Raw genomic sequence first — 25,107 nt, 5'->3', positions numbered from 1 at the left:
CACTGACAGCCCTGAAGAAACAGGGGAAGCAGGAGTTCTCAGGGGACTGTTCTGATGTCCCAGAAAACAAAATCCATGCAGCTATTTTTATTTGGTGCCTCATTTCTTCTGTCCTCGGGCTTTCTTCATTATCTTCATTGCCATAACCAGAACTGCTCCTTGGATTGCTTGGAGTTTTCCTTGAGATAAGCTGTCTTGACAGCAGGAGTCCCAACTCAGAGTTGGTATTTACTCACTGGACTTGCACCTGGCTGCATCTTGGCACACAGGAGCTTTGCAAACTGGTTTCTGGAGCGCTGCCTCCCAACATGGCTTGGGAGGGTTTGATTTGCATTGTTTATCCAAATCCTACACTAAAACCATCAGCAAGAACAATAGGGCAGGCACACAATGATCTCCTCCACTTTGGATTACTTCCATTGCTGCTATCTCAAAGGAATGCTTTTTAATTCAGTGAACTCACTCCTCAGTTAATCAAAGTCAACCAAGTTAATCAAATCAAGGAGGGCTGGGGTTTTTATTTTCAAAGCACTTCTTGGTGTACATATGTTCCTATCTGTAAATCCAAAATCTGGATATTGTACTGAGTCAAGAACTAATTCATCTTTTAAAATGCTTAAAACTAGGGAAAAGTTTTGAGGGTGGTGAAGCACTGGCACAGGTTGCCCAGAGAAGCTGTGGATGTCCCATCCCTGAAGTGTTCAAGGCCAGGTTGGATGGGGCTCGGAGCAACCTGGGATAGTGGAAGGCATCCCTGCCCATGGCAGAGGGGGTTGGAATGGGATGGTTTTTGAAGGTCCCTTCCAGCCCAAACTATTCTATGAGTCTATGAAAAATCTAACTTTTTTGAAACTTGGGTTTTCTTCCTTTAAAAGAAGTTGATCCTATCACACATATTGATGTCTTCCAAACCATTGGAACTCAGCAGAGCTTTCTCATCCTGCAGGACAGAACTGCAGTGGGCCTTAACCTTCCCTCAGTTTCTCAGACTGGGAATTATACCTCCATCAAAAACTGAAGTCATCCATTCTCTTAGTGAGACCTCAGTGACTTGAGGACACTCCAATACAAGGATGTCATTTCTGCCTGTACCTTTCCTACAGCTTGCCCAGGATGAGTCTCTGAGATCTCTCAAAGAGTTAACTGGACAGCGAAGTGAAACAAATCATGGCTTTGGCTCAGCCCTCCTGTTTCCAGCCCTTCACGCCACTGTTTTCTCCACTCTTGACACCCTGCCCAAAGAACTCGTTCTGCAGAGAACAGAGCGAACTAAACTACTCCAGGAATTGCAGTTATCACAGCAAACAGAGCCGTAGCCATGCTGTGAGATTCCAAAGTGACATGACAGGAGGTGCTTTATTCTGACCAAAGCTTCTGTTTACTTGGGTAACAGCGAAGGATCAGATGTAATAAGAGACACAAAATGATCCCAGGAGGCATTGGTTTAAAACCACTGATGTTGACAGATGTTTTAAATGTGGGCTTGAGGTATTGGACACTGGTCATTATAAATAACCTCTCAAATGTCTGGGTAGTGGCACTTTGCATATTGAAAAGAGCCTGCAATGTTCATAGGAACTATAAAATTTGATATAAAAACCAGTAGAAACTAAGAGTAATTATCAAAGAGAACATCATGTAATTCCTCTGACACACAATACTCACCGAGAGTCGTGAAATCCGAGCCAGACTTAAATAATGCTGAGGCAAGAAGCTGAAACTGCAGAAGAAGAGGTAAAGGGACAAAGAAAGAAAAAAGTGTTATTAACCACAAAGGCAAGAACCCCAAGGGATTCACAGAAGTACAAGTAGCTTTAGAGTTGCTCTCCACACAGTCGTCCTAACTCCTGTGCCATACACATGAATAACAGCAGCAGGCACTTTCACATGAGCACTACAATTTGTCACCTTGGCACAAGTTAGATGGTTTTTCCTAGAATTAGAGCAGTGTTGATGCAATGAAAGGTATTTGACTGAGAGCTCTAAAAATCTCATTTTTTTACATGTAATTTTTTGAATCCTTGGCAGAAGGTAGAGTCCCTCCACACAGTAACATTCCCAGGGATTAACATGGTACAGGCTCAGCAGCCAGGGATTGATGGCACAAAAACAGGGTAACTGCTGGAGTGAGCATGAACTTCTTGAACACAGAGAAAGCTCTGCCCCTCAGAGAGAAGCTGTGGATGCCCCAACCCTGGCAGTGTTGAAGGCCAGATGGGACTGAGCAATCTGATCTAATGGGTGGCATCCCTGCCCATGGCAGGGGGTTTGGAACTCAATGATCCTTAACGCCCCATCCAACCCAAACCATTCTAAGATTCTAATAACAGCCCTTCTGAACTGCCAGAGATCTCACATGACAAATTTAAGGCAATATCTTCTTAACTAAAAATAAAAATTCTTTGTTTGGGAACATCAAGACCATGAATAAAAACATTTTACTTAACACATTCATGGTTTTATTCTCCCTTCATGTCTCACTGATAGACAGTGACCACGGCGTCTTCCTCTGCCCCTGACTGATGTTTCCAGGAACCCAAGGAACAGAAAAGCTTAGTGCTTTGTCATGCTCCTGCAAAGAAAGAGTTGATTCCTTAAAGCCTTGGAATCTTGTGTCTCCTGCCTGTGTGTCTTTTCAGCACACAGCCTGAAGGAAAAGAAGGGAGGAAAAAAACCAGAAGAGAAGCAAATATGTTCAGGGAAGGAGTGGAAAGAACAGCCAGGCATTACATATCCATCAGTTTAATTTCAATTTCAATAAAAAATGGGAACACAGACAGTTTGTAGGCATGTAGGAGTGGAGAAGGTGATGACTAGCAGCCAACGTGAATTTGGCAACAACAAGTTGTAGCACATCAATCTGATTTCTCCTATGAGGCAGAAGGCCCTAGGGATGGGACTTGGCAATAGACCTTGTCCATTCTGACTTTCATAGGAATTCTAACACTTTTATATGATATTTACGGCACATTGTCAAGGCATTACTTAGATTAAGCCAGCAGGGAAAGGCAAACAGGTCAAATAACTTTTCTGTGGGTGGCCATCAATGGTTTGACATCAAAATGGAGCCTTGAATCAGGAGTGATTCATCTGTGCCCCAGGGTCAGCATCACCCTGGGTTTTCAGTGATAACCTGACTGGCAGAACAGGGCAGGATCATCAGACCTTACACCACACTCAGACTGACTGCCAGCATGGCACAGACAGCCTTCCAACTGTTTTTCCACTTAATCCAAATTATAATGATGGATTTAGGTGCATTTCACCAGGGCCGAGTGCAAATCAACATAAACAGGAAAAATCAGCAATACAGAACAGGTGCAGAGGCTCTGTGAAAATGCACTTAGGCACTACAACAGATCAGTATCACTTTATTATAAAACTGACAAATGCATGAAAAGGAGCAGAATCTTTAAATAAAATACTCTTGCTGTTATCAAGGTTTCAAAGTCTCCTCTACAATAAGGAGCCCATTTTGGGATGGCCTGTATCAGCTAGCAACATATGAGGAAAGCACTAGAAAAAAAATTAAGTGGTCTAAAAAGCAAGTTCTACAAAGAAAGCTCAAAAGAGTCAGGGCTGCAGAGAACAATGGCCAAACACAAAACTGCCAGAAAACAGAGAAGCAAAAAGTAGAAAAAAAAAGAAAAATAAGATGCTACAGAAAGTAGATCTACAACCAAGTGCAATAAGCTACAAAAACACTTCAGTGAGATCAGTTTCAATGTGACATCAAAGGGAAAGTCAGGCTAAAATAAGGACTGTAGTGTCTGGGGTATGTCTGCATCCTTTGGGGAGGGTATGGTAAAACACAGGATTGAAAAACTGGAGTTGAGGGAGAAGGGGCTGTAAAGTGCCCTCCTGAGTGCAAGGCCTGGTCACACTAAATCACTGCAAAGCCCCACGTGGATTCCACTGTGAGCCTCATTTGTGAGAGCAGCTTGGCTTCCCAGCAGCACCCTACTTAAACAGCTGCCCAGCAGAAATAGCTCCAAAAGTTCCAATAAACCCGTGGCTAAATCCCTGCAGCTTCTGAGAGCAAATGCCACGCTCTGGCCATCCCTGCCTCCTACAGGATGGCTCAGGGGCCCGCTGCCAGCTGCCTGGTGGCACAGCAAGCTGGGATAAAGAGGGTGCCACGCGCTCCCAGGGGTTCCCATGCTCCTGCAGCAACGCCCTGCTGGGAGGACAAAGCCACCCTGGGGCTCAGGTGCCTGACCAAGAGGCCAGATGAGCAGGGTTCAGCCAAGAACTCGCTGAACTGAGACCAAAACCCCGCTGAAAATGGCCTCTGCCAAGTTTCCAGCCTCATCTGCAGCAGGCATGATGGATTTTCATGGCTATGAGTTTCTTTGTGGGGAAGGAGGATCTTGTTCCCTTCTCCACTGATGGTGCCACACTTGAGTTAACCTTGAGGGCTGTTGTTTGTTTGGTTTGAAATTTAATTTGTGTATCAGCTCACACTTGAAAAGCACTTTCTGATAGGAAAGTCAAGCTTGTGAGTTAATAACATCAGTTAAGGACAGTGCTGAACCCAAGCTGGTTCACTCTGCATCTGTATTACAATCCCAAACCCTACAATGTTCTCCCATAAGATCCCTATGTTTTTCCCAAAGTGCAGGACAGTTACTGCTCACTCAATACCAGGTCCCCTACATACCATTCCCAGCAGATATCCAATGTACTATTTTCTTCACAAAGTACAAGCTCTGCTCTAAAGAAGGAATTAATTTCTTCATTGACTTTCTTATCATATTAATTGTTATTCTAACAGATGGCACTTCAAACTCTGATTAATTTTGGGTCTATTTGAAACTAACAGTATCTGATTTTTCAAAATATGTAGTGTTATGCAACAGCTTCTGAATTTGCAGAAAAGCATGGCCCTCAAGCAAATCACACCTCAGATCTCTCCCATCAGGCACCAGAATGAAACATCCAATTAATGACCATCTAGGAAAAACAATTTGCTTAATATCACACAGCAACTCTGCTATGGAGACAAGAGCAGAATTCAATTATCCAGCAGAAGCATCCAACTGCTTTAATCACACCACCACCCATTTTCTTCTGACAATCCCTCTGGCTCACTGGCTTCATCCATTCCAAATTAAGCCTCCACTCAAAAGACAGCAGTTCCCTTTGTTACCCAATTAACTTCTCTCTCAGAGATCCAACCAACCTCCTGAACAGAGGCAGGGGTTCCTTGGAGATAAACAGATCTGGTTAACTAACAGAAGGTCATATACTATGTCTATTTTTATATATTTGCTGCACACCTCTGCCTTTGCACAAACAAAATGATTAAGGGGGAATGAGTAACTCTCGTTTGGGATACCTGGCCAGTTGTGTGAATCAGACACAATTCCTCCTCCTCCTCCTCTGTAATGCCTGTGTGTGAGTGCTCAGATCACAGCATAAACCAGTTCCTCAGCTTTGACCAGTTCTCTGGGGCTGGTGACTCCCAGCACAGGCTCAAAGAGGCAAAGGGAAGCTCAAACCCTTTGAGGATGGAGCTGTTGCTGAAATTGGGAAGGCTGAACGCTGTTTTTGTAAAGGCTCCTTGGCTCCAAAGCCTCTGCTCCTGCAGCACTCAGGCTCTGAGGCTTTACAAAGAATCACAGCAGGACACAAGGAGGAGAAACAGGCTTTTCTTAGCTCCTTCCTAGAACTATTTTTCCCATTTGGGCTTCAATTTTCCCAGAAATACCAGTCTAATGCAGATTCAAACAATACTTTTGGGCCCTGCTGGCTTTATCTGTCAAATTTATTAAAGACAAGGTCTTAAGAATGGAAAGTATGAAGCAGCCTTGAACAGGGGCCTCCAGCCTCAGTCTACAAGCAAGTCAGGCCTCAGATTGGCCTCCAGGTCCTTGCTCTTTCTCCTACCACGCTCCAAGAAAAACATACTGTGAGTTTTCCTTGTGCTTTGTATCTGTTTTACAACAATCATGGGATTGAGCTTCATCAGTTGTTGAATCTCCATGTACAAAGTCATCCTGCTCTCTCACACTTGGAAAGCACTGGACATTTTTGTGCGTCATCTTGATTTCTACTGCAGCCCATTTAACAGCAGCAAAGTTCTGGGTATGATTACTGCAGTGTTCAAGGAGCATCTTTAGCTTTTATACATGAACTACTGATGTTTCTGTGACTTAACAGCACCTGTTTTTCTCGAAGTACAAAATTTGGAATTCAACTGATATTTATTTTGACCATCCTTTTATCTTTAAAAGCCTGCTGTTGTAATCTTCCACCAAATTCACATCTGTGTGTGACAGAGAAGAACAGCCTTGCCAGCAGAAAATTTTACACCAGCAAATGACCCTTTTAATCAGTTAAAGCATGGGCAAAATTCCCCATTTTCTAGAAATTTACCCTCCTTTTCCTATAGTGTCAGGGCTATTAACCCACAGCCACTAAAAAGATCCACTGATCTGGGAACACTGAACTGACTGAGGAGGTTTAAGTGATGCCAAGCAGAATCACAGTTAATGACTGGATCTGCATTTGTGGGCAGAGAAATTGCTGGCACACAGCCTGTGGCTACTAAACCAAGCACCCATGCAATACCTGTTACTTGCAGGCATCTACTTCATTTCAGAGTAATAAAAAAATATAGAAAAAAAAATAGACCTCTTAGCATCCCTAAAATTCACAGCAACAGAATGAAAATCTTGGGGTATGTTCCTACTATCAATCATTCATGCTACTTTAAACAAAATTGGTTACACTAAGGCCAAAGTAAGTTTCAAGAACAGTCTGTTTGTTTTCCTTGGCATCCAACTGCAAACAGCTGAACAGACTTGCCTAACTAAGTCAGAAGGAATTACTTCTATTACAAAGCAAGCAAGCTTCACCACAAGGGGAAATTCTGCTTGTAATGGTATATAACACCACCCAGATCTCCATCCATAAAACATGAAGCCATACAGGCCAGTCTCCAGAATTATTGCATGAAGTTAGGGATGAAACTATTCAGCCTGGTCTTTCCCAAATGTAACAGCTGCCCTGGAAAGAGGGAAAACAGGCAGGAATCGATTCCCTAAAGTTCTAAGATGCCTTACAGCATTCAATGGCTGCAGCCAATCACATCTATCACCTTTGCTATTAATCGAGATGCCAAAATCAAATAAAGGCAGGGTATGGAGGTGTCTGGGCTGACAGACACAATCAAACTGGTGCTTGAAATTCGATATGGAATCCAAAATGCCTGCGTCAGTCAGTCCTTTGGAAAGCACAGGAGCTATTTGAAGATGCAATGCCAGAGCAAAAAGCCAACTCGATGTGATAACCGGAAGGTAAATTGACGTCAACTGGAAATGCACCCAGTCAGTACCAGCCCAGCAGCTGGCTCTGTGCCACAGCCCTGGCAGATCTGTCCCAGTGGAAAAAAAAGGTTTGGATGTTAAAGCTTTATGATCAGCACAATGAAGAATAATTAAAAAAAAAAAATTCCAAACAAAAAACAAAATAGCAAAACCCAAACAACAAAGCATCCCAGAAATTGTTAGATGATTTTTGGAGATGGCTGGGATGGATGGAAGCTTTAATTCTGCTGAATGGTGTGTGCTGATCCGACAGCCCAGCACGACAGACAGAAGCTATTGGATTTTGTTTGGATCAGACATTAGGCCTGCAGAGAAAGAATCCACAATATATTCACTCAGCTGGACTGAGCTATGTAAGCTCATTCATTGGATCATTAATGTTCAGAACACCAGTGTGCTCTCTGAAAAGGGGTAATTCTTTTTTTCATTTTATTCTACTTCTACTGGTATGATACAGCTTCTACATTCCCCAAAATCTCAGAGGAGCCCATGCAGACATGCAAATTCTCCATTCCTACAAGGTGGACAAGTTGAACACTGATGTGGGAAAAGGAAAAGGAGGATATTAAAGGGTTTTCTGTGCCAGATGTGCCCAACATGCAGCTTCTGCAGCAGCTCCCTCGGTCTGTGGGCGACAGGAGGCAGCAGGAACTAGGAGAAGAGCTTGCTCATCACACCACAGATCTTTGCTGTTCAGGGAATAATAAAAAGGCCCAGCCAGCCATGAGATGCAAAATCTCCTTAGGAATAACAGGCTGAGGAGAGACAGGCAACCAGCACGCAGGTGTGACATGGAGAAAAAAGGAGATCAGAGAACACAGGACATACCTTATAGGAGTGGGAGGGAAAAAGAGAGCATCAGGATGGGGGCTTGTACTGTATGGGTTAGTACAGGCTCAAACAGGAAGAAGAAACCTTGAATTCTGGGTTCAGTTTTGGGCCCCTCACAAGAAGAAAGTCACTGGAGGGATGGAGTAGGTCCAGGGAGGGGAATGGAGCTGGAAAAGGTCTGAGGCACCAGGAGGGGCTGAGGGAGCTGGGAAAGGGGCTCAGCCTGGAGAAAAGGAGCCTCAGGGGGGACCTTCTGGCTCTGCACAGCTCCTAACAGGAGGGGACAGCTGGGGTGTGGGGTCACTCACAAGTAATAAAACACAGGAGAAGAGGAAATGGCCTCAAATTAAGACTGGGTATCAGGAAAAAATTCATCAGAAGGGCTGTCTAGCTCTGGCACAGGCCACCTGGGGAAGCCATATAGATGTGGCACCTGGGGACATGATTTAGTGTTGGCCTTGGCAGTGCTGATGCCATGGTTGCACCTGACGACCTTAAAGGTCTTTTCCAACCTCCAAGACTCTAGAAGTGTTACCACACTGGGAAGATGACACATATTGAGGAAAAAAAAATCTCCTTTCCTACTTCAAGAAAATCAAGATCATCTGTTGTCTTTCCTATGCTAGAAATGACTAGAAAGGATGTGAAACTACTTGTTATGGAACAATTTGAACAAGAAACCATTTAGAGAGAACAGAGAGTCCCAGCACTTAAATATTTTGTTCAATCACATGTTTATAAATGCTGATTAGAATTTATGACAAATGTGACCACTTCCAAGATCCTGATAAGAGTAAGCTTTTTTTCCTAATTCTAACCCTACAATTCCATCCTGTGCACACACAAGAATATTCTTATATTCTCCCCCAAGACCTTTCAGTGTCTGTATAATCTTTTCTTTAGCTAAAGTAGCAAGTTAAAGCCACCAGATTAAGAGATTTAATCCAGGGACTCAGCATGGAATAGAACTGCCCCTCCTCCTAGCGTGATTTTATAAATGGAGCTGTTGAATCCATTCCCAATTCATTAAGGAAAGAAGACAGCAAGACCCCCAGACTCTTCCTTATCTACCCATCAGGAGCTGAATGTTGGCACATCTCAGCTGGCTGCCCCAAACTCCATGTGGAAATTAATGCCAGAGTCAAATCAACCACCTTATCTGACACTTCTCACTCTTTCTTTAATCCCTTTTGTGAAGCGACACGCGCTGCAGTACTGGAATCAAAACAGGAAATGGAAACAAATTCCTGGAATAAATAAAGAACATGCCTACTGGATAATATTCAAAAGGCAAAGGACATAAGATTTTAAGGGTAGCAAGCAGTGTATAGGTATAAACTACTTCCAGAAATACTGATCATCTTTGGAAAAGCTTTCCCTCCCCAGAGATGCTGAATATTGAGAAGCCTGAGCACAAGTAAGTTTCTATTCCCTTTCTACTGCACAACCAACTACAGAGTGGTGACATTTCAGAGAGTTTACATTTCAATTAAAGCTCCCAAAATATACAGCAGCACACTGGAATTAAAACAAGGCTTAGCCTTCACTCTTAGGAGTACAAAAGCTGTTTTATCTGGACCTGCAGTTGTTACATGACTGTTTCCAAAGCAGTCTGACTTAAGTGCAGAGAAATACATGATACAGCAAAGTGTCTGGCACCTGCTGAGCTTTTACAAATGGAATAAAACCCAGGTTTAAGAAGCCCAAAACTTTCAATGAGAATGCATTCTAAATTTCTTTAGGACAAGGTTGATTGATCCTCACCTCCTTTGTCTCCTCAGGGTCCGAGTGATCCACGGTTACATATAAATCATTCTGCAGGTACTTCAGTGCACTAAGAGGGTCAGTCTGAGCTTTCTCCTCAAACCTGCAGAGAAGAGACAGAAAACTTGAGCACAGCCATATCCCTCAGGTCTAAGTACTACTGGTTCAACAGAGAGCAAAACCCATCCAACACACACAGTATTTCCAAAGAAAACCACATTAGTGAGCCTCACGTTTCATGGAATTTCAAGCCAGACTGAAACATGGAAGAGGGTTTTTGGGGTGCAAAGGAGTTAAAAGGGCAAAGTATTACATTCTTACTAAAAATATTCAAAAGCATATGCACAGAAACTTCTTAATATATAACATCTTGAGTACAGCTTGTCTTCCACAAATGAAGTAAGATGTGAGCAGCATCTCACAGAGCAGACACAGGCAAGCCTTGAGCACTTCAGTCCCTGGGATATTAACATCCCACCTTTGGAAAGAGCACAGCTCCATAAAAATCCTGTGCACTACCACCATTATTTCCTCATTGTCTTTTAATGAACAGGAACTGCAACTTCTGTGAATTCCCTCAAGAAGTGAACAGAGCCCTCAGGATATGATTCTGGGCTCAGCATACTCAGTGAGCAGAGCTGCTTCCCTGCAGCACTGAGCTGGTTGCATAAGCCTAGAAAGGATCAGGTTTAAAATCATCTTTTTCCTCCTCTCACCTACCCCTGGGTGCAGTATCACACTGTTTGTCATCTTATCATATTGTTATTTTTTTATTTGGGTCATCTATCTGGCTATTTATACCACAGTGGACATGTATAGCCTGAATTTTGAAACTGCCAAAAGATGTCAGTGATTGAGCAGCACAGGGAGCACAAAGACCTTGTCTGTCACCTGCTGCATCTGACAGTTTGGTCACTACACGTGGTTTCAGACATTGCCATCGATTTTCTCAGATGACATCACCACGGTCCAGAGAGCTGAAGTGCTTTAAATGAGTGGAACCACTGCCACCCTGCTCTTTCCCACCTGCCCAGCCTGGCTGACTGCTACTGAACAAGCTCATAGGAAAAACAGGACCCAGGCTGATGCTGTGGGTTTGCTGTGGATGCAAGGCCAGTACCTGTTCTGGTAGCCAGAGTTTGGGGCAGTGCAGGTGAAGGGCAGCCAGTGACTCCACAGCAATTCAGCCCCAGCCAGGCACCCATCCCACCATCCCTGAATGCTCAGGTTTGGCTCCCTCACACAGACCCCAAAAATGGGAGCATGGTGCATAAACCCCAAACTTCTGCCAGGTAACACACAGCAGCATTTCCTTCGAGTGCAATTTAAGCAAGTAGAAACAAATAATTCAGAGCTGTCCCTGCACAGCTGCATTGCCATACCATCACATCTGGGTTTAATAAGCCTCCCAGATAACTGGGCAAGGCCTTTATTCATTCTTGTAGGTATTCACATCTACTGTGTGGCTAATCTCAGTGTCTCACCCAGCCACAGTAGCTGTGAGTTGAGTACAGCAATTTGCTTGCTGCCTCAGAAATAAAATACCATCAGGTATTTTAACCTGACCTTCTAACTCTTGGCAGAGCCTGATAACAAAGTATTCTCCCCCAGAATGCAGGGAGAGCTATTTACTGCTTTCAGATGATTTGCTGGGTCCTGAAAGGCTCTCTCACTGCTGCAATTTCTTGACTAAGGCAACACCATAAGCTTGATTTGGAAAAGCTGTTGCCCTTAATAGCAAATATAAGGCAGCTCTGAAGCATCCAGAGTGCAAGAAGCACTGCAGTGTAGCTGAATTCTGCCTAAGTGAGCTCTTTCAGGAGTTTCTGAATGAGAAACTCTGATGACCTCACCATGGTTGAGTCTCAGATGTGCAAAGGCATCCAGCCCCCAGACTTCATTAGCATCCTTGCAGGCTGTTACTATCTCCAAGCACAGTGTTTCCAAAACATACTCCATTTCCTTGGGAGGTGACAGCACCAAAACACATGTTGATGAGCAGCACAGTGAAAAGGGAATCTAAAAATTCCCCATGACTCCCCACACAATAACCAGATTTTTCTACTTTTAGAATAGCATGGGCAAAATGAATCGAGTTAATTTTGTAGTTTAGCACCAACCCACTGCTTTTTATTAAAATAATTTAAAAGAATAATCAAGAAATGTGCAGAAGGTTTAGAAGGGACCTTGAAGATCATCTAGTTTCATATAACCAACAAAATGACATTTCACAAAATGGTTTATGAGAGATTTGAGTCTTAGCAACTTGAAAAAAACCCAGATACCTGGAAAAGGAAATTGCAAACCACCTTTGTTTCTATACCTGTGCTTTCTGATGAGGTATTTGCAGTGTCTTAGCAGATATTCCTTTGAAGGTCGACAGAGCTTCAGAGACCAGAAGTCATCTAATCTCATCTTTGGAGAGCAGGATTTACCAGGATTCCCTCCAAATAAGTAATGAACCTAAGGAAATGAGAGGCAGATCAAAAAATTGATTGTTTGTGTAAATCTACTGAACAAAGACAATTTACTATGTCAGCAGCTTTGCAGAGGTTTATTCTGGTGGGATAAACTCTGCCTTTTAGACAAGCTGCTCCATCTTACTATCAGCCTCACTTTGTCCCTTTAGAGATGAAGAAAGTTCTCCTAAACAATTTACATTTTAAGATAATAAAAGAGTTGTACTGTTAGAACATCCCTTTAGCAGATACCTGAGATATTTATAAATGAACATCCAAAATTCATGCAAACTCTTTCTTTAGGAAAAGCCTATGAGCATGATAAATCCTTACGCACTGACAAAGTGAGTTGGAAGTCCTGCAGACATCCAAAGTAAAGTGAGAGCAAGCCCAGTCCAGCACAATGTAGACCTAGAGAAAGGCAAACTTCCAGAAGAGTGGAAGTGTCACAAAAGAACTGTTTATTTCTTTGCTACATTTTTCTTCCCATCGTGTGGTAATTTCAGACTCAGAAGTGTTGATATTAAACATGCTACAAAGGACCTTCAAATACTGAAGTTTAACAAGTCCAAGAGCCTACCTTTCCCCATGGCTTTAAAAATAATCACTCAAAACAATGTATTCTGCATCCCACTGCTGAAGGCTCTCCTTATTTATATCAGAGGAGTTTAGAAAGGTCATTGGAACAGAGGTTTCTAAAAATAAGACTCTTCAAAACAAGCACATCAAACAGCTCCTCAGATAAAGCTGGGCAACTGTGATGATTTAGCAACCTTCAGAGTAACTCAGAAAATACTACTCTCTCATGGTGCCTTACACTTAGAAGTAAAAGTAGAACAGTATTTACTTATTTACATGTATCATTGCAGTGAAGACAACAAGCAATGCCATTTCCCCATACAGAATCTGCACCCATTCCTCCTTTAAATCCCTTAAGTTTTGGGCTAGCTGGGTTTCCCAAATTTGATTAACATCCCACAGAATGCAAGACTAAAATATGTTTTTCTTTAACTCAGACTGTTTCAGACTAGGGAGAATTTTTAGAAAAATCCATGAAAGGACCAGTAAACATGTCACAGTAATTTAAATTCATGAGTTTATGAACCTAATCTGTGGGTTTGTGCTTTACTGGTTAATATGTACAAAGCTTTAAGTTTACTGAGCTGTTATATACACTAAACCAAACTTTAAGTCTATTTAAGTATGAATGTGTCCATTGGAGGCTGACAGTGCTAAAGAATGACAGTTCCTTCTGACATGCAGGGCAAAGTCAGGCACCTCTGATTCAGAGGATTCTTAACTGTGATTAGCTCATTCAAACATATCTTTTCCTAGAAATTTTTGTAACTATCTGTTCTCATTTATTCACCAAAAGGTGAGATTAAATCCCTAAGAATAATGAATGAAGCTTTGTGTGTTCTGAAGTGTGAGAACAGATCTCATGTTTACTTCATATTAACATTAAAAGTAGTTTAGCACCATATTTCAAAATATGGGAAGTGAGAGTTATTCACCATATTAATCCAAACATTCAAAAAGGATATTTATTGTACCATCTTTAAGGAAATAGCTACATTTTCAGAGCAAAAAGACTTAAAAAAAAAATTAAAATCACTTTTTACCTTGTGCAACTCATCATACACCAGCTGATGGGCAAACCTTGGGCAGGGCTCCTCTTCCTGAAGGCTTTTACCTGGATTCTCTTTTGCTGCTTGGTCATTCTTATAGACACAAGACCTGAAATTCAAAGTAGTAAGGAATTATTAGTTGTACCTACAGGAAGCAGAAAAGTTGCTGAAAGGCTGGAAGGTATAAATGATGTAAAACACCAAAGATTTTCCTACTTCTCTTAATGTTGTCCTCTATTATCCCATCCCATAGCTCTACAAAGAAGCCAGCCAGCAATCAGAGGTCATCTGGCTGAAAACAGTCCTCAAGCACAAGTCAAACAGGAAAAAATTCTAGAAAATTATTTGTCATAAGCTTTGGGGAGCTCTTCACATGTTACATTATCTGCCTACAGAACTGTCAGCATGAAGTATTTTTTTATTATGGAAGAAAACATCTTGAACCCAGTAGAGCTTTAGACTACATATTGTAGTAGAGGTAGTATTTCACTCAGTGATTTCTAAGCAGACTTAAATTATAACTGAGAATTCACTTTTAAAAAACAATACTCACACCTTTGAAGTGATTGACCCCACTTTAGAAGAGGCCTTGAACATAAAATCTCTGCCAGTTCTGGAAAGGAACAGTGGCAACGAGCTACAAAACCAGGAGATATTTTCTCAGAATATCCCTTTTGGCACAGAGACTTCTCCATCACCATTCACTTGCACCAGTTTCCTCAGTTTCTAAGAACTAGAGCCATGTACACTACTATTAACAACTTACATTGGACTGAATTTGCTGCACTGGACCTGAATCCTGGCCTTGAACCCTTCCTGCAGGAAAAGCCTTTTTTAACTGCTCACTTCCCTCATCCCCTCCACCTGGCTTCAATAAAGATGTTCACATGATTTCCCTCTCTCATTTGGATTATTGCCATTATTACTTTTAAAGACAATGGGAAAAAGAGGTGCCTAAAGGGAACTCAGCTGTCTTTCACAACTTTCAACAATTCCATGGTTAATAGAGGTTACAGAGCTGCCTTATGGAGACAGGATTGCTTTCTAAATAAAGTCAGTGTGGAAGTCAGAAGTTAGGACTTACCAGCTATTCCTCACAATGTCATAAATCCAGAAGGAATTCCTCACGTTCTCTTCCCGTTTCTCCTTGTCCTTACTGAGTCCTGACAAGACGTGGATTTCATTCAGTTCAGGATCAATGGTGGCCCTTTGAGTGAAACCTGTCATTGGAACTGAGAAAAGAAAATAAAAGTTACATGCTGGAAACAGCAGAGGATGCAGGAGGGATCCAAACATCAGACAAATGAGTTTCCTTCCCCCTGCAATTCAGCAATCACCATGCAGAGGCCAACTTCTTCCCTATTAAAGCCAAGTCCAATGAAAATTCTTCTCTTCCCATCTCTGACTCATGGAAGAAAAAAACAAACCATTCTGAGAGCTGCTGTTTCCTAGGAAAAGATATGGACAGAGCCATTTGGGAGATGACCAGCTCAGAAATGAGGATTAGCTGCCTAATATAGAGCTGAATGACCAGATGACCCTTACAAATATGAATGGAGTGGTTTTGTTATTATCTCATCTGTAAAAGGAAGCATTGATTCCAGAAAGCTTAATTGCAAAAGCTGGGAAACTCCAAAAAATTCAAGATGACCTCTCAATTCTATAGCTCACAACCCTGCAGGACAAAGATATCAAAGAAACTTTTTGTATTTTCTGAAGAGTTGTGGCGTAATTACCAAACTATTTCTCTGTCCCACCTTCAGATTTAGAAATATGGTGAAATCCTACGGATTCCAATAGTTTTCACCATAATTCCCCGAAAAAAAAGGTCAGCAAATTTGTTTGGCAGTCCTTTTTGTTTGTTGTGTAATTCCCCATTTCCTGTTTCCCTAGGCAACCATCCTTCCAAAATGTATTTGTGAGGGGCACGTGATCTTTGTTTACAGATCCTGTTTGTCTCCTTTCTCTTTCTGGGTCAGTTTACAAAGGCTGGTAAAGGTTCCTGGCCTTCGGTCAAGATTTTGGCATGAAAAATTCTCAGAAGTCTTGTATTTTGCAAATTCTTCCCTGCAATTAACTGAACTGCCCCCACAGCCTAGAAAAGGAGCCCTATGTTAATAAAATATTTAATATTGCCGTTGGGGAATACACAAAATGGTATTTTGGAAACCCATCCTGTAACTGGTTTCATTCTCACGCTTCACTCTTTTCATTTGTTAGGCCAGGAAAGCAATAAAGGAATTAAAAAATTCTGAGTAGAATTTGGTTCTCTACAATTTTAGTCCCTACTGAAGAATTTAGCAATACCATAAAACCTAAGCATTTCTTTAAAAAAAAATTAAATGCTTAATTCTCATGTAAATTTAAATAGAAACTGGAATATATTTGGGTAACTAATTCTCAGACTTCCTTTGACAAAATCCTTCCTTATGATTTTACAGGAAGAAGAGGCTTTGGAGCCCTCATCAGCATAAACCTGTCTACTTTGGTCTCCAATTTTGCCACAATGTTTTAAAGGAAAATGAATCCAGTTTATAAGCAAAATGGGTGGTAGAAAAGAGAAAAAAATAAGAGAATAATACTGACACAGCAATGACTGCACACCTTGTTTTATCTGCAAACCACAAAGAACTTAGCTTTTAAATAAAGCAAATGAGGACTGTGAAAGTCATCCCATAAGGAAACTGAGAACAGAAAGATGACTATAGACTAAAAATTGCTAATTTTTGAGAAGTATCGTGCAATATGTTTGCTTGCATAGTCAGGGACTAAGTTGCTGACCCAAAAGGATTAAATTCAAGGCCTGCTTGAGACATTTCTGGCAGGAGAGCCACCTAAATTTGATCAGCAATGCTAATGCACATGGAAAATGTCTTTGCAACCCTATCTGCTGCTTTGAACATTTGAAACCAAGCTGGGAATATTACAAAAAAAAAAACAAAAAAAACCTTGTGCAAATCTTCAGAGCACTAATACCTCATTGAAATGAAAATTATTATAATCATGAGGAACATAGCTGCTCTCTTACCACTGATACTCAAAGCATCTGAAACTTGTCTATGGAAGTCCCATCCCTCCTCCTGAAATGTTGTTAAATAAAATAATTTTGTATCCCGTTTATGCTCGATTTCCCGAAGCTGAAATTATTATTTAAATAATGAAGGAGGGAAAAGCTGCCAAAGTTCAGCGCTGGTGGTTTTTTCCTCTTGATATTAAGAATAGAATTCATCTGCAGCAACTGCAATCAAACCAAGATTCAAGTCAAGTAATTTCAGGCTTCCCTCAGCTGTAAATCAATCTCTTCTTGAGACTGTTTGAAATGCAGAATGCCTAGAAAAGTATCAGAAATATAAATCCCCACATTTACTAAGGGCCAGAGACAAGGAGTAACTTACATAAACTCTGCGACCTATCTAAGCAACTGGGTAGAAACTGTATTTAAGTAGTGCCTTAGGCAAGAAAGAGTTGACATCTGGTCTTTTGCAGAGGAGGACAAAATGAGAAAGTTGGATGCAGAGTCATTATGAAAACCCCATAACACAAATTTGATAAACAAGTCCCTGAAAATAAATAGACAGTAAGACAAGATACTACACAGTGGGCAGGAAAAGCTGTGATGCTTTAAACCCAACAGAAACGTCAAAAAGATGTTTTCCAAGCAAGTCTGATCCTTGCCAGAGCAAAAGGGCTCCATAAAAAACTCAGGACTGAAATACTTCCACTAGGGGGTAAGAGAGGTTCATCATCTGCAAGTGCAGCAGACTGGCAGGAAATGTTGGACAGAATCCAAACGAGAATGGTTGGAGTATTAGAGAAGGACACGGTCTGGAAACATCGGAAAAATACTTGTGACATTTAGGTAACAAAATGTACACTGGGAAAGAAATCTAATTGAGCATGGGCAACAAAACTGAACCTGTAAACATGGGTCTATAACAGTGACAATAATTGATTGCTTAGGACATATCTTTTTAAATTTTAGGACTTGGGAGAAAAAAGTTAAGTAACAAGGGGTGAGAAGCAGAGCACTTCCAGATCTGTTATCTGCAATGTATTAGATCCAAGGGGTGAATGAAGTGATAAGAAAGGCTCCATGCAAGTTCCCTCACTTGAGCTTCTTCACAGAGATGTAAGATCAGCTTTGGTGCAAATCCCCACCAATTCCACACCTTTCAGGGCACCTCCTGGGTCAGCGTGGGCAGCCAGCTCCAGGGACAAAGCAGTGACTGAGGACTTAGCCCTGGGTGTTTTAACACTGGCCTGTGGCTATGTGGTATTAACTTGGCTCCTATGACAATGCATCACTTATTGAAGAGGAAAAGATGTAGAGAGAAATCACTGAGCACCACACAATCCTAAAAAGTCTAGAAGATGGTGAATGCTTTTCCTGTGCTACTGACTGTTTTCTTCCCCCTAATCTCATTAACCAGCCTATGGTAGAAAGGCAGTAACTACCTGAAAATAAGAGGTCTGAATCCTTGCCCAGGAACTCAGTATTTTCATTCATTTTTACACAGTAAAAATTAAAAGCTTGTGGCCTCAATACTTAAAAAACAATATTCAGCCACACAGGCCTGGAGTTTGCAGCCAGTTCCATAAGCAAGCAATAATTCCTGAGCAAGCTCCGAGGAGATGCTGTGCAGCTCTGTACAGTGTCATTTCCATTTAAACACAACACACGGGAAAAGCTTTTCTCTGAAAGTGACACCTCATCATGGAACAGCCAGGTTCCCACTGCCACAGTCCCTGCTTACAGGAGTTTATGGGATCACAGTGATCATTTCAGCCAGCTGAATATTTTTTGGCTTGTGTATGCAAACAGCTACAGTTGTTCAAGCATAACCTTGGCTGCTGCCAGTATCGAAGCAAGAAAACAACTTTAACACAGAGACAGAGCTTGCGAAGCAGGAAGTTTAAATTCATGGACTTCTAGGGTGGTTTGGGTTGGAAGGGACCTTAAAGATTATCCAGTGCCACCCCCTGCCACGGCAGGGACACCTTCCACTACTCCAAGTTGCTCCAACTCCCATCCAACCTGGCCTTGGACATTTCCAGGGATCCAGGTGTAGCCACAGCTTCTCTGGGTAACCTAAAGTCAAGTTTATGGTTACACAGATGTGGTTCTCATAGTACTGGACAGCATTTTGGAAATAAAATCTCATCTCTTACATTTGAGGGGATACTACGGCAAATTTTTCAACACGCTTTGAAACAAAGCAATGGCAAAACAATTCTATAAATTTATAGTCTACAGACCATGCCTGAAGGATTCATGAAGGATAAATAAGGGAAGCAAGTTCAGTGACAGGGTTTTAGTGCCACCTGAGTTATGAAACCCTCAGAACATGTGACTGCCAGTCCCACTGCAAGCGATTCACAAGTATCCTCCCTCCTTGTGCTGCCTCGTGATTACAAAACTGGGAGAAAACTTCATCACATGGATACTGCAGCTCACCAGAACCTGGCACCTCCCAGTGGATTAATTTTTTAAAAAGTGGTAGGTGCAAATTATTCCAAGCCACTCCTTGTAGTTCCTATAAAGTGGAAGCAGGACCTCCCCCAGACTTTAATGGAGCAAGTCATGGTGAGTGATAGCACCAGGCCAGCTGTTGACACAGCAAGATAATGATTATCCTCTTGGATTTTTCCTGATGAGACTGCATCTGGCAGTCTGCCAAGGAGCAGCTAAGGAGACCATCTGAACAGTTTGGTTGTCATGTTGACAAAGCAACAATCCAATGTCCAATGCTTGGTTGTCTCTGAGATTTTGGAAAAAAACAATCAGGCAGTAAATCTGAATGGAATTCTGAGCTATGGCAGCTCTGCAAGGCATCTCTAGGAGCTGGTGACTGCCTCTGCCCCTCCTCATCTTCACAGGTAGAGGAAAGGATTTGGGGATTAGGTCTGAGAAGCACCTCACAAGATAAAAAGCACATAAGGTCCCTCACAAAACAAAATGCTTCCACAGCAAGGGATGTGCTGGCCACAAACCTTACCTGAACACAGGCACAACGTGCCAGGTGTCACTAAGAGGTGATGAAAATCACACACTGAGGCTGCCTGTCTGAGCTGGACCCCAGCCATGCTGAGCCAGCTGTACTATCTATTGTGATTCATGTTTTTCTGACTTTGCCTTCTTTCCTGGGCTGGGCTGTGTCGCCTCTGTCCGTGGTACTTAACCATGAAATTCCCCATCCATCAGGTGCACAGTTGTGTACATGAAATGAGCACCTGCCCAACAAGAGTCCTGGGAGCTTCCCTGGTAGCTTAAAAACTGAGCTTAGCTTTAAAATCTGCAGGCTGCCCTTAAGAACCACTCCACCACTACAATGAGCCACAAGAACTTTTAAGGCTTGCTCACATTTGACTTTGGAAGTTATTTGATGCCAAGGGATAGAAGATGCTCTGCACATCCTCTTGCAGAAGGAATTCTCCCTCTGAGCAGGGAGCTCTGACACACCACCTGAGTCAGGGCCAGAGGGGATTATCACAGAAACCTCAACCACAAATGTTACCATGAGCTCCCTCAGAGCTGAAATGACTGTCCACAATTAGTCATGGGATTAAGGGACTCAGGAAAGCTCCCAGTCCAGCCCTTAGGGACACCTGGGACTGGTGGCATCGCCAGACCACCTGTATGCTTCAGATATACACAATTTTTGTTTGCTTGGGGGGGTTATTATTTTGCTGGAGGTTGCTTGAGTGTTGTTTATGTGCTTTTTAAAGCAATTAAAATATAAAACTGCTCTAAAAGTGTGTCCATCAACATAAACATTTATGTCTCTCCTCCAAACACAAAGGTACTAAAACACCTCTACTTTGCACCTCTGTTGTCTTCCTTCACATACAAGACATCACCACAGGTGCATGTCTAAATTTGTTAGAATTATGTCTTTTACTTCAAATTAAGAAAATTTAAGTGATACTTATCACCCATCACTCCCAAACACCTTAGCCATCCAAGAAGCTGGCCACAGGATCAACATCAGAGGCACAAACAAAATCAAAGAAACGCTGAACAGCACAAATATCTCAGAAGATGAAATAGCAAAACCAACATATCATTACCATGGTTTCATAGCATTGCAACAACTCTGTGTTACTGATAATCCTTATTATCTATTTCACTACTTTAAAAAAAAAAAATCCCTACTCCACGAGATATTTAAACAAATGCACAATTAAGTTCTTTTAGAAAGGGTAAAAATCAAAATAGCTCAACTAAGAATAGAACTGAATGCCACATGCGAGCCAGGAACAAAATGTAATCATGGGACTTTATAGGAACATCTAGGTCAGGCATCCTCAACTTGACTCATCACACTGAGCAGCTTAAAACTTCACCCAGGCAGGCAATCACTTTGTTCAGACAGATCAAAATGGTGTATCACTACCTAACAAGAGCACAATAAAGACTTGCTTTTTTGGGGTGAAAATAGTGCTGTCAACATTTGCTGTCTGAATGTAATAAGCATTTTGTTCTCTTCCTGTTAAAATGCAAATTATCTCAGTGTTTTCTTTCAAAAGCAATGGAAACATTCAAATCTCTTTGTTTACTTTCCACACACAGGAGAACAGTAAACCAAAAAAATCTACTTGTGAATTATTTCCAGTGAGTCATTTTCTTATTAAAAAAAATACAAAATCTTCTATTCATGACTTCAGGGCCTGTGGGAATGGGGAGAACGGCTAAAAATTTAGTAAATTTCTCATTTACTTTACTAAACACTGAAGTTCATGTATGAAAAGCAGAGCTCAGCATCCTGACAAACTCAGTATCTTTAAATCTGAAGTAGACAAAGGTGTCAGCTTAAAGCCATATATTTTCAAGCTTCCAGCTATGAAGACATGTAGCTTGAAAAGATCAAAATGGCAGAATGTTACTAATTTCCTGGAGAAAAGAAAATCTATTCTTTAAAAGCTCTAAGGACAACAAAGGGAGCGTGGGTGTGTACAGAGCAGCATCAGGCAATGTGCACCTGAATAAAGGAGACTGTCAACAATAGGAGCTAGTGCTTTCTTGGAAGCACTTGAGTAAATAAATGATTCCAGAGAATTACAGCTTGGGTACCTTTCTCCCTTACTGGCATAACTAAATTAATGAGCAAACAATCACTCGTCACCACCAATAATTGACTTCAGAATTTCAGCAAAATTACTTGTTAAAAGTTAATCCTGATCAAAAGAAGGAGGGCAGCCTAAATTGAAGATGAATTACCTTCCTGGGGTTTTTAGTAACTGGAAGAAGAGAAGGCTGGGACTGAACATACAAAACATGAAATACTCATAACTTCTGTCCCATAGTGGTACACAGTGCAACTCAAATTTCAAATTCTGACTGGCAGGATGAAGATCAGGGTATTTGTAACAGGCAAATGATGTGCTTATACATGCAGAAAGGCGTTTCGGGAAGAAAGGAACATTTTTCTCTGTCATTTGAGGAGAAAAGGCATGAAATCAGTTCTTCATGGTTATGTTACAGGCCTTCTGGGTGTTTTTAAAGACTTCTGTCATACAGAACTACACACAGGATATGTAGCTCCAGTGCTATGAATCACACAGAACTGAAGCCTTGCTCCCTCCTCTTCCTTTTTTTCACTCTTTTCTGGTAATTATTATAAATATAACAGGACAACAGCCTGGTCTCATCTTTCTGGTGAAAATAACTTCTGTCCCTCTACTCCAATTCTCTGCCTCTGGGCACCCTACCTGCCTTTCTGCAGACTATCTTTATCTTATGGCAATTTACACTCAGTGAAAACCAGAAAAATAACAATTTACTTTCTCCTTTCCAGGCCTAAAGATTTTTTTCCAATCTTTTTAGTCTTTGTTAAGAGTTTCCAGAAGAGGTGTTTGTTCTTATTTTGCTAGGTTTTTTTTTTTCCTTTTGAGGTGCTGTGTGGTTTCATGCATCAATTATTTGTATTGTGCTCAAGATGGAGAGTGTCAAATGACAGAAAGAACAGAAGAGCTGGCAGAAGTTTAACCTGGATAGTGGAGTTCACCTGGGTATGGAGGGTTAGTTAAGGATGTCAACGTGATCCCACAGGTTGAACCTGGCCTTTCACCTCCATATTTCTCCTTTTACAATATTTCATCCTTCACAGTATATTTCTCACTTGTACCAAGGGAAATATTATGTTGTTATCCTCTTACCCATGCCTGAATCTTTCTTTGTGCCATCTGAGATAATGTCCACGTGGTCGCTGTCCACATCATAACTGAAGAAGTCGTTCAAGTAAGTCTTTGATCTCTGGCCACCAAACACATATAAACAGCGATTTTTCTGGAAAAGGGAGGGAAAAAAAAAATCTTTACGAGTTCAAGACAGTATGTTGGTCAACTGTGATCGTTAGCAGTGATATTTATCACAGAATCATAAGTGGTTTGGGTTGGAAGGGACATTAAAGCCCATCCAGTTCCAATCCGCTTCCACTATTCCAGGCTGCTCCAAGTCCCATCCAACCTGGCCTGGCACATCCAGGGGCAGCCATTAATGAATCAAAGAGGAACAGAGATGTCTCTTCTAAGTTTAACATCATTGTGCTCAGGTAACTGATGCAGCCCCTGCCTCATCTAGCTTTAACTTCAGCACATTAAAGCAGCAGCTCATCTTTCAAGTTTATTATTAAAGAATTACCAGGCCCTGTTTCTAAAGTCCATCATAAAATCACTGTTAAAAACACAACAGGAACAAAAGATAGACTGTAGGAGAAACCATCCAAGTACCAGCACATTACTAAATTCAGTACAGGCAAATGGCAAGGAGCAAGCCAAGAATAACAGGTTTATTGCTTCTTTCAAGTCTGCCAAGTGGAAAGTCCATAAGAGGCAGATTATTTTTCTTTCAAATGGTTGAGAAAACAGAAAAGGACTTAAACTTCCATGACCTGTGCTTACAGAAACCAGTATTCTTATATTTACCACAGACAACTATTTGAAAGATCCTCAAGTCCTTGTGCAGGAATTTGTGGGGCAATATGTTTTTCCACCAGATTTTAAAGAACCATTCAAAACAAAAATAAAATTAAAAGCTCAGAAAGCCCAGTATTCACTGTAGAAATTCTGATCTCTCACTTGAAAGGGCAAGAGAAGTAAAATCAGCAATTCCTTCAGATTGGTGAGGTTTGAGTTGATGGTATCAGTAAATATTTAAATGCCACAACATTAATTTAAATTCTCTTTAGTTCTCTTCTCTTAAATGGACATGTGGTTGATGAACACATCTGGAAAGGCAATGAAGGTGTTTTTTAATACCCAACATGGAGTAAAATGCTTAGATACACCTTTCCCCCATCCTTCTGCTTCTCCAGGAGGCTCTGGATGAAGTGTCCAGAATTCCAGCTGTTTACAGCTGTTTGCAGCTGCTCAGGACTACAAAGAGCAGCTGGATGCTCCTCCATCAAAGGCTCTGAGGCCTCTGCAACTCAATGCACACCCATTAAGTCCCATTAATATTATTATATTAAAATCAACTCTTTAAAATTCACCTTGATTTTTACTTGAAATTTTATTCAGTTGGAGTCATGAAAGCTCTGAAACTTGAATTAGCACCTCCTGCACTTAGCAAAGCAGTATCAGAATGTCAGCAAACATTGGATTAACTGAGACAACACATCACTCAGGAGATTAAAGAGCTCAAAATTTGCAAGAAAAACCAAAACCAGATGTTCTCCTTAAAGTCAGACCTCATGAATCAAAGCAGGGTGTGGATACTTACAGAATGGAACAGCATGCAGTGTCCTATCCGGGACTGGATATCCTCGGGTCCGGCGTTGCAGGAATCCTCCCTCAGAAGTTTCCATGTCTGGCACTGGCAATCAAAAGCAAACAAGCCACTGAACTGGGGCTCACTGGCTCTGCTGTCGTCCACACTGCCATTGCAGGTCAGGATTCGGCCCCCAAAGGTGTAGATCATGTGTTTTTCAGAATCCATGCACATCTGCAAGAAGCAGGGAAGCCGTTTTAAGCAGGTAAGAGCTGAACACTTTGAGATCTAATATTAAACACCCCTCTCCTGCAAGCAATGCCTACTAAACTAAGACAGTGCTCTGCACATCTGAGCCTTCAACAAACAGAAAAGGACACACATCT

General features: G+C 41.5%; 1 protein-coding gene across 5 annotated transcripts in view; it reads right to left on the bottom strand.

Moving 5' to 3' along the window:
• Window positions 1-25,107, bottom strand: part of MKLN1 (muskelin 1) — a 102,783-nt gene that overhangs the window by 9,325 nt on the left and 68,351 nt on the right. For all 5 annotated transcript variants that reach the window (XM_071424180.1, XM_071424181.1, XM_071424182.1 and 2 more), the window contains 7 exons: window positions 24,734-24,955; window positions 23,170-23,299; window positions 15,098-15,245; window positions 14,008-14,122; window positions 12,250-12,389; window positions 9,927-10,029; window positions 1,666-1,720 (listed from right to left, as the gene is read on the bottom strand). In XM_071424180.1, the coding sequence (XP_071280281.1) occupies window positions 1,666-1,720; window positions 9,927-10,029; window positions 12,250-12,389; window positions 14,008-14,122; window positions 15,098-15,245; window positions 23,170-23,299; window positions 24,734-24,955 (913 nt within the window). The remainder of the gene's footprint in view (window positions 1-1,665; window positions 1,721-9,926; window positions 10,030-12,249; window positions 12,390-14,007; window positions 14,123-15,097; window positions 15,246-23,169; window positions 23,300-24,733; window positions 24,956-25,107) is intronic.

Source organism: Agelaius tricolor, unplaced genomic scaffold (genome assembly GCF_023055355.1).
Source record: "Agelaius tricolor isolate 1412-34295 unplaced genomic scaffold, bAgeTri1.0.p SCAF_3, whole genome shotgun sequence".
Taxonomy (NCBI): domain Eukaryota; kingdom Metazoa; phylum Chordata; class Aves; order Passeriformes; family Icteridae; genus Agelaius; species Agelaius tricolor.
The sequence above is the reverse complement of the archived record's forward strand: the minus strand, read 5'-3'. Positions and strand labels throughout refer to the sequence as shown.